This window comes from Sinocyclocheilus rhinocerous, unplaced genomic scaffold (assembly GCF_001515625.1).
Source record: "Sinocyclocheilus rhinocerous isolate Xijiao unplaced genomic scaffold, SAMN03320098_v1.1 scaffold1127, whole genome shotgun sequence".
NCBI classification, from domain to species: Eukaryota; Metazoa; Chordata; class Actinopteri; order Cypriniformes; family Cyprinidae; genus Sinocyclocheilus; species Sinocyclocheilus rhinocerous.
Genome location: NW_015632463.1, coordinates 586,996 through 596,899, shown reverse-complemented (window position 1 = coordinate 596,899; position 9,904 = coordinate 586,996). Strand labels below are relative to the sequence as shown.

General features: G+C 39.3%; 1 protein-coding gene across 1 annotated transcript; it reads right to left on the bottom strand.

The window, feature by feature from the left end:
- Positions 1-2,156: 2,156 nt before the first annotated feature.
- LOC107742382 (poly [ADP-ribose] polymerase 14-like) lies at positions 2,157-5,283 on the bottom strand. The gene is made up of 10 exons (XM_016555331.1): positions 5,125-5,283; positions 4,848-4,950; positions 4,617-4,766; positions 4,444-4,506; positions 4,131-4,313; positions 3,768-3,974; positions 3,060-3,677; positions 2,827-2,972; positions 2,526-2,700; positions 2,157-2,437 (listed from the first exon to the last, which is right to left on the bottom strand). The coding sequence occupies exons 1-10, from the start codon at positions 5,281-5,283 to the stop codon at positions 2,157-2,159; spliced, it is 2,085 nt and encodes a 694-aa protein (XP_016410817.1).
- Between the last annotated feature and the right edge of the window lie 4,621 nt (positions 5,284-9,904).

Here is a 9,904-nt window from a genome sequence, read left to right as displayed (position 1 = left end):
CCGCTAGAGACTGGCTCCAAAAGGGAGGCAATCCCATAGACCCCCCAATGTTAAGATGCCCAACTTTACAGCAGAAAAAAACATGTTTACAGCCTGGTTCAAAAAATGATTTTGGTCTATATAGCTAATTTTGCCCTTCATGACAACTGTGAGGGGGGTGAATTTTTTTATAACTCATCCGTTTAAATTATATTAAGCCTTAAAGTTCTGCATAATTAAGGGCGTGGCCACTTGAGTGACAGGTGGATTGCCGCTGCTGTCACCACCATCGAGCTAGGTGGGCATGGTTTCAACAACCAGCTCCCGCCTCTTTGCCCATCTTCGATTATCCGGGAGTGACACGCTGCCAAGATGGCGACGGCCGCATCCGCCCACTTTTGACCTTCAAAAACTATCTTTGGAACCATACGGGTGATGTCACGGACACTACGTCCATGTTTTTATACAGTCTATGGTTATGTCCCTTACCATATTGTGATGCCTGCGGCAACCACATGTGACGACCCCGGGCTGGACTCCGCTTCGTCCATGGTGAAAGCCGATCCGGCGATCGACAGCGCGAAGTTGATGTATTTCCTCAGCGACCAGTACGGATCAGCTCCAGGCATGACGAAGCAGATATCGTCCTCTTTTGGAAGGCCAAACAAAGTAGTTTCGCTTTCACAACGAAACACACAGCGCCTTCACGACATGGCGGCGGCAACAACAATACTACAGCGAGAATAAAAGTTACGCCTTCTTTCTTTGCTGAACATTTGGGCCGCGTTATGCAAATCTTCCCAGATAGTTACGTAGGTATGTGGGGGCGTGTTAGAACGAGCCGTTTTAGGTAGGCGTGGTTGACTCTTAACTTTTATAAAGAATATCTCTTTGGATTTGAGACTTTAGTCTTTGCAACTTTACAGATCTTCTTTATGCACCAAGAGCTTGTAACACTCCAAAGAGAAAGGAAAAATTGAAGTCGCATCATATGACCCCTATAAGTAACGCAAGACAAAAAAAAGGAGATTAGAGCATTAAACCATCTCATTTTAATGTTTAATGCTGAGAAGGACTCTAGCCTTGAAGCCTCAGAAGGACTGGACTAGGAAGGATGCATCCTCACTAGGATGCAGCCTTTTATTTAAGAAGCACTCGCCTTGTGGAGCTGCCGGTGTGCATACGGTCATAGAAAACAATGTGTTTGGATTTTAAAGATGTGGCACTTCTCTCAGCGTGCGATCTCCTTTACGCTTTGTTTTGCTAGCATTTGAGTTTCCTTTTAGGGGAAGGGTTCTGATAGCAATGCCATGCAAAATGCAAATAGAAAAATAAAATAATTTAGAAAATAATTTCTGAATCATATCCCACCAAACTGGCTATAGTGTTGGTATGTGTTACCCACCACGGTCGATTTTCACCTGCATTTGGTGGGTTGCCGGGTGTTAATTTCAAATCCTTCTTACATTCAGTGTATATGGTTGCCACAAGTGGCACAATTTGGAAAAATAATTGAGAACCTTAAGAACCTTAAGAATTGAGAAATGAGTCTTGGCGATTGTGAAAAACCGGGTGTGCACTGTCCTGCCCGCGCCACCTCCTCATTACAGTTTAGGCTGCTATTTGTATGCACCACAGAATATTTGTATAACCAGACTGTCCATGAAAGATCTTTATTTGCTAGAAGCCAGAACAGTTGAAGTTAGTCAGATCACAAAATAAAATGTGCACTAGCTGCTAAAATGTTGGCCCATCCATTGATGAAACATTTTTCCTGTTTTATTATCAATTTTCCTCCAAGACAAGAACTCGATACTTTCTTATTGCAGTTACACACCAGCCAAGTGAAACAAACTTTTACTTAATGGTATATCTAATTTTAATCACTATGCTGCGTTAATACCCATAATCTCCATATACAAACTCTTTTCCTTTTAAGCAGCACTTCAATATATGAAAACAAACAACTGCTGATTAGGGTAGGTAAAGATTAGAAGGGAACCATGACATTAAAGGCATGTTGCCTACATTGCCACCAACAGCCTACATTGTAATAATTTCTGTAATTCTCTCAAAAATGGCATAGGTTATATACCCGCGGTGTGTTCAGCTTCACCAAATCCATGTAAAACAACAACAAAAACAATAAATGACAAAACACTTAAATCTCATAATCATTACTGGAAGGTGATTAGGTATTCTGGATAAGCCTGTACATCATTAAAGATCACAAACATGGTTGGGTTTCTCATGTTGTCAGTCACACTGTTATAGAGATCAGCACTATTGGAGCTCCTCGCAGGGGGAACAAGAAGGCCTCTTTTTCCTTGAGTGAAATCGCCAACAAGCACCCTGACAAGGTACATGCGTTTATGTCCTTTGGCATCAGGTGCAGAGTAGCCTTGGGCTGAGTAATGTGGGTCCACAGCAAAATATGAACCATTCCCATACATGGCTCCTAAAACAGAACAAGAGAAATAGACTATTGATTTAAAAGACAAATGGATACAAGTGCAAATAAAGTTTATATTGAATTTGACTGATACCATTCATGCCAGCGAAGCTGCGATTGAAGCCATGATTGTTGATCTGATCTGTCTTATCAGGGCCAGTGCCGTGGAAGAGACGCTTTTCATTGTTTTTGTGCTTGTTTTTGTCTTCCAGTTCCTCTTTTTTTATCATGTAGTTTTTCCAAAGTGCGTTGTTCTGAACTCTTTCAATCTACAAGCAAAAATAAATATTTAGTTTAGGTAAACATTAGATTTACAACATACTGTAGTACTAAAAAGCAACACCAGAACCTGTCGAAACTAATAAATAGGAGATTTATCTTCAGTCTAATCTTACTTCAATTATTTTAGAGTTTAGATTGGTTCTCCTGAACTCCTTCTCCACTTCTGCATATTCCTTTGAGCCTGCTGTGAGTTTTACAAGAACAACTGCCTGTCCTTTCATGTCCTTCCAGTGTGAAGGCAAAGGGCTTTGAGCAGCAGCTGCAGCTGCAACTATTGACAAAAAGAACAAAAAACATGAATAACTAATACATTATCTATGTTATCTGAATTATAAAATAATCTCACCTTGCAGATCTACTCTGTTCAGTTCAATCCTTATTCCTCTTCTTGTGGCCTCATTGCGAGCTAAATTAGCCTCATATTCATCATTATTAATCTTGATTCTCACTGTAGACTGTCTCTTCTGAAAGGCCTGTTCCAGCTCATAATTGGTCAACATATCAAAGGTTTTGGGGCTGTGTCCATTCTCCTGATATTGCCAACTAACTATACTGCTGATTAAAAATGCCTCACTTCTTCGGATTTCATTCCTTTCCACCTTTCTGGTCATGTCCCGAATGCGACTGTCTGCAATCTGAACGTCTCTTGTCAGGCCCTCCAGTGTGATGACAGAGTCTTGGCCTTTCTTCTCAAGCCGGACACTGACTGTGAGCTCTCTCTGCATGGCATTCAGTGTTTCTACATCCTCCCTGGTGAAATGAGCAATGGCTGGATCATGGATTGGGATGGTCACATGCTCCCGTAATATCAAACTGTTGACCATGTCCCTGGCTTCACTCAGGTCCTTTGGTGTCTCACCACACAGTTGAAACACAACTGGCTCAATTTCTTCACCGACCATCACAAACTCTTCATTTTTAGGAGATTCTGAACTTTCCCCCCAAAGTAAATGATGAACAGTATCTTGATGAAAAGAAACAGAGGGAATCATTACTTTATTTAAAAAAATAAGAATGGATGGTATTAGCATACATTTTATAATTCTCTACTGACCTTTAATTTTGGTAAGCAGACCTTTATCCTCCTCTACTTTCTCACCAGATCTTCTGACCATGCTTTGGTGGAAGTCTGCCACCATGTTTGTCTGGAATATAAGAAATTTCACAAACTTTACATGCACTGGTTTCTTTTTCTTTACAAAGTCGACAACTGCATCAACCATTGCATCTGCAACATCAGCTGGATTTGCACCACCCTGACCTAAAGAGTTAGAAAAAACAAGCAAACCAAAAAAAATTAGTGAATAATTTCACAAAACATATAAGTAAAAAAAGGTTTAATTAAATGTACAATAAGTAAATAAGCAAAATTCTTATTGCAATTACGTAAAACGTAAAATCATACAAAATGCCTTACCAGTGCCAAGAGCTGGGAAAGCAACAGAAGTAATCTGGCTTGACTCACATAACTTCAGAACAGACAAAACAAGATCCTTAATTTCAGACGGACTATTGCGTCCAATAACATGGATGATGTTTCCACGTGGAAGCCGCCCGGCTGAGGTCACAATCTCTGTTTGCTGCATGTTTGATGATCCCACTATTGGCAAAAAATGTTTACCAGTAGCATCTAAAGTTTATTAGATCTCTCTTAAAGTATAAATCAAAAAGTCATGAATTCAAAAAAGGTAATGACCAACAACAAGATGTAAATCTAAAGGAATACAAACCAATCTGTGAACATTCTTGTACCACTTGTACTCCAGCTGCATCTAAAATGGCCTTGGATACTCCTGGATTACAAAGATAAATTAACTGTTACATTATGATTATCTTTGAATGTGAATTAATTATAAATGATTCACTGAAACAGGTAAGACAGTGAGCGTGAAGATGGATTAACCTGCTTTCAGAGAAAATGTCTGATTTGAGGAGTTGACAATGGCATCGGTTTTTTCTTTAGTTATGTCTCCTGATGAAACCTCCAGAGTCACTTGACCCAGCTGCATAGTGTGCACCCCGAGAGAGGGAGAGGAGACCTTGCCAATTACCTCTAAAGATAAGAAAATAATATGTTCATAATGAAGTTCAAAAGAAAAATATTTGTGATGGACATCAGATAAGAAAGTGTTACCAGAGGTCTGAGCTGATTTGCTAGAAATATTCATTTTAGGCATGACATGTGCTCCTTTTGTGATGGGACCCTGAATCCCTTGTCTAAAGATGCTGATAAAGCACTAATAGATAAAGCACAGAAATATACAAGATAACATTAACATGAGCAACTATGTTAAATTATTTAAATAGTTTATAGTTCAAACAATATAAGTATATATATTGCTCATACGGTATGTGATGGGAAAACTCAACTTTGAGTTTTTATGGTTCTTGAATCAAGTTTTCACACTCACCTCTACACTCTCCTTGTCAGAAGGGTGCACAATCACAGTTACCTCTCGAAGGTTTGTAGGCTTATATTTCTGGACTTCTGTCAGCATGATTCTGGCCACCAGATCTTTAGGAAAGCCAAGATTCCCAGTCCCGATAGCTGGGAAGACGACTGAAGCCATTTTCCACTTTTCTGCTTTTTTCAGGCAATATCTAATGATCTGAATGAGCACCTATTAAAGTGTAAATAAATATATATATTATAATCTTTAAAGAAAGTACCATTTGAATAAATAAATTAAGCACATTTGCAATATCATTTAATCCTAAACACAGCCAGCTGTAACTGTTAATGATGATTTTGTTAAAATTCAATTAGGAAATTGTTTTTCTCACCTTATCTTCTGAGCCTTGTCTCCAAAATGGGCAAACTACATGGAAGACTTTTTGACATTTCAGTTTATAACCATTTGTGATGACCACTTCACCATAATTCACACTGTTTGAGCGAGCAGCTGTGTTGATTTCTGACTGGAGCTGATAACCAGCAGTCTCAAGGAGTGCTTTGGAAATGGCACCTTTTCTGAGGTCCAAGTCCTCCGATATAGTGTTTACAATGACATCGGACTGCAGGAGAAACAAAGGAGACACTTCTGTTGAAGGATTTGGTCACCGTTGATTATAATAAAAACTGTATAAAATACTTCACTTTGATCAGACTTGAATGCAGGTACAGCAAAAGCACATTAGTAAGAAAATAGTTAATAAAATAAATTCACTGCACAAAAATCTTGTCTAACAAAATTTACTTGAGATGCAACATAGCATAAAATTAAGCAAGGGTGTAGCTTGCAGGGTGGGGGGTTCAGTAAGAAAGCATGTGGTACACTTGAATATGGCACACAGAATGCGACTGACCAAATCGACTGTCTCAGTTTTAACTTTTAACTTCTTTAATTATAACTCAAAAACCTTTTTTTAAGGATTTTTAGATATTTTTACAGGAAAACAAGCTGTGATTTTTCTGTCAGCTTTTTATAATTAACGATTCACTTACACTGGCATCCTGGATGTTCCCTTTGCTCAGAATGATTTTTAGTCCCTCTTGTGTAGTTTTCCTCTCAAGTACACTTAACCCTTCAAATTTATCTGATCTGCCACCGTAGTTTGAGGTTTCTCTTCTCCAGTGTTCTTGTCCCTCAAAGTCTCTATTACCATGACTTTTGGGATCTTCAAACTCTTGGTTTCTTTGGCCATAGTTTCCATGACCACGACCACGGCCATTTTCACGATAGACATGCCCATAGTCACTATGCCCATGGGGTTTGGTTTGATGAGAGAAAGTCATTTTGGGGTTATAAGCAGCAAACTCTTTACTGACAGCTTGAGTCATGGCATTCACAGTGCTGCCATTATTGTCAACCAAGTGAATTTCAGTTAAGGTGCTATTAGAGGCTCTGTGGTTGTGATCTTCAATGTACTCATGCACCTCATTGGCAATTGATTCAGTGCAAAGGTCGAGAGGACAACCAAATATCCCTGAGCTAATAACTGGAATTGCAATGGAGGAGCAGCTTCTGCTTGACGCCTGATTCAGACTTTCCCTCACAGCACGTCTCAGGCGTTGAATAGTGGTATGTCTGTCTGAATCACTGAAGCGAGGTCCAACAGCGTGCACCACATATTTACAGGGTAGACGACCAGCAGCAGTGATGATTGCATCTCCAGGCTTCAGAGGTCCATTTGCTTTTGTGTGTAGGTCACAGTTTTGCTGCAGACTTGGTCCAGCAGCTTGGAGAAGTGCTAAAGCTAAACCACCGATGTGCTTCAGATCTTCATTAGCAGCATTGACCACGGCATCAACATGGAGCTTGCAAATGTCTGCCTTCCTGACAGTAACAGTTACTCCACCTGGCATTCGAACCTCACAAGAGACCTGGCCAATATCTTCAAAACTGCCTACAGCAAATTGATCTTCCTCCTCTTCCAGCATGTCATCTTCCTGAAGAACAACCACAAATCTTTGTTCCTTCAACAGCACTGAGACCATCATTTTACCCTGCTCCTTGAAATACTTCTTTGCTCCTGCCTTTTTAATGATAAGTGTGTCTGTGTAGAGACCATCTGCCAAAGTTTTAAAGAGAGTCATAGCTGGCTGAACAAATGTACGCTTTCCAGACAGTTTGATCCTGGGTCTCTTTGGATCAAAATTGACTTTCACTTCATCAGACTTAATAAAATGCTGCCAGTCTTGTGACTTTCTAACTTTTATGAATTCAACCGCTGCATGTGATTTGACACGAATGGTTTCTTCAATTCTAGTGTGTTTCTCAATTAAACATCCTAAATTCTCACTGACCTCCATCACTGGTTCTCTGAATCCAGTCACTATTACTTTTTCTCTCTGCGAAAGGTTTATAGACACAAATCTCTTTTTTTCCAGTTGTTTTTTGAGTTCCAGCCACTCTGGCATTTGAAGGACACCCTGGTCTTCTACAGTGAGGTATTTGGTTGTGAAAACTGTATTCACCCTTTTCTCTGCCTCATTAAGTGCTCTTTCTGTGCTCCCAATCACAAGAACATCTCCATTTTCGATTGTGTAGACAGCAGTTATTCCATGAGATATGAAGAGCTCTCTGGACATTTCATCACAATCCTCTGATCTCAGAAACTCCAGGACTGAACGGTCAATCTGTAAGCGCTTCTGTTTCATATTTATTTTCTTCTCAAGGACCCAATTTTTGAAGTCAAGAGTTTCTGTATAAAGACCTGATAAAATGAGTCTGTTCATTGTTTTGTTGTAGTCAGTGTGCAGGTGTGGAGAAACAGCATTTTGCAGGCCATCTCGTTCAAGCAGAGTGTACACAGCAGGAGAAATCTCCAAATATTCAGTCACACTCTTCTTTTCTCTCTCTATTTGATTTGTTGCTCTCTCTAAAATTTTCTCCATGATGGGTTTCAGTCCAGTTATCTCAAGGGTCACTCCTGCCAGTGTCAGCACTCCTCTAGAGGCATCCATATCTGTGAAAACCTGATTTTTTACTTCTTTCTTAATATCACTCTCCACTTTAGTCCACAAGGCGTGGGACACCGGCCACTCAGATGTTGTGTAGTTTGAGATGATTTTCTTGAAGGCATCAATGGTATTCTTACTCCAGTCATTAATGTGTCTTCTGGTAACTCCTTTCTGTTTCAGTAATGCTGGATCAGGACTGAGCAAAACTTCAGGTTTGTCCATGTTTATTTGGCAGAAGCTCATCCGGTCTTTCATAGAGGAAATCTGCCCTTTCTTGAGGATGAACTCCCTGATGGCAGGATGTACACTGACTGTAACTGGTTCAGGCAGCTTCAAATGTGGTCTTTTGCCACCATATAAGACAGTATCAAGTGATTTGAAGTAGGGATATATCTTCACTGGAACATCGCAGATGTTATTCTCTCGCTTCAAAACTCTCTCTTTGGCTGAAAAACAATAAAAGTTACAGGTACAAATGTATAACATTGGAATAACTGCATTAACATTGGTTTTACCACATTTAGAACTGTAACAGCAAAGTCTACCAGCAATTGCACGTGTATTTACCTTCTTCCTCCTTAAAGATAATAATGGCTGCTTGTTCTGATGGAATTGTGATAACTTCCACTACTGGACCGCCCCATTTCTCAAAATACAGTTCCAGCAGCATCTTGTTGTTGTTGGCCTCAGCTGAAAGATTCTCCACTCGCACACTTGTGCTTCTCTCCAGTGCACGGGCCCTCAGATTCTTCTTCTTGAACTTTTCATGTGTCCTGCTGTCCTCAAGGAATTTTTCTGCAGCTGTAAGAATTTTTTTTTTTTTAAATGTGCCAGACACATTTAATAAAACATAAAAAACATTAATTTGGCAAATTATCAAAAATTAAATTTTCAGATACACAAACTCTTTCCCCTGTCCAAAAAAAGACCACCATGTAAAGTGTCATGTAATCAAGATTACTAAATTAACTTTTAATTTGTAAAACATGTTTAAATTATGATAAAACATACAAAGGAATTTATATTTTACAGTAAAACTTACCACTGGGATTTTTAAAAGTCACAACTGCTTTTCTTAATTCTGGTATTAATTCTACGCTAAAGTCATTTTCAGAAAGACTGCTGATGTTCTCCACCAAAAGACTTAAAACATCTTGTTTGATATCATCTGGAAGGTTCTCCAGGACCACAGCACTTGACTCTTGAGGCTTCTTCACATCCACATCAGTCTGCAGGACACTTTGATCTTTAGGAAAAATAAAAGTGACACATACTTTATTCAATCTCAATGCTAAATATTTTTTTGTATAAAGTCAGCTAGCAGTGTCAGCTACAGATAACAAACAAAATAATATTTTGTATCAATTATTAACAACATAACCAGGCACGTGCAGAAGGATGGGGGGAGGGGAGGGGGGGTTTGGAGGCTCAAGCCCGGCCCTTTTTAAAAAATATTCAAAAGTGCCCCTCTCAGACAAATAGCAATGATATTGTTGTCAATAAAACAAAATGCATTTGAATTATAATTAACATGGCAATGTGTAAAAAAACAGCAACTAATCGCTCAAAAGTCAGAAAATTCCTGTTTATTTTTACATTTCTGTCAATATGAGGCGTTGCTATGGGTTGCGTGCGTTTTGCTTGACTGACTGATATTCCACAGTCTGTTCGGAAACCATAGGCTCTCAAGCTATACAGTGGGTACGGAAAGTATTCAGACCCCCTTAAATTTTTCACTCTTTGTTATATTGCAGCCATTTGCTAAAATCATTTAAGTTAATTTTTTT

Excerpts from the sequence above, each read along its gene's own strand:
- LOC107742382 (XM_016555331.1), bottom strand. The coding sequence starts at position 5,283 with ATGGCTTCAGTCGTCTTCCCAGCTATCGGGACTGGGAATCTTGGCTTT. Across the intron at positions 4,314-4,443 it reads ACAAGAATGTTCACAGATTG|TGGGATCATCAAACATGCAG; the intron begins GTTTGTATTCCT and ends TTTTGCCAATAG. Across the intron at positions 3,975-4,130 it reads TTTCCCAGCTCTTGGCACTG|GTCAGGGTGGTGCAAATCCA; the intron begins GTAAGGCATTTT and ends CTAACTCTTTAG.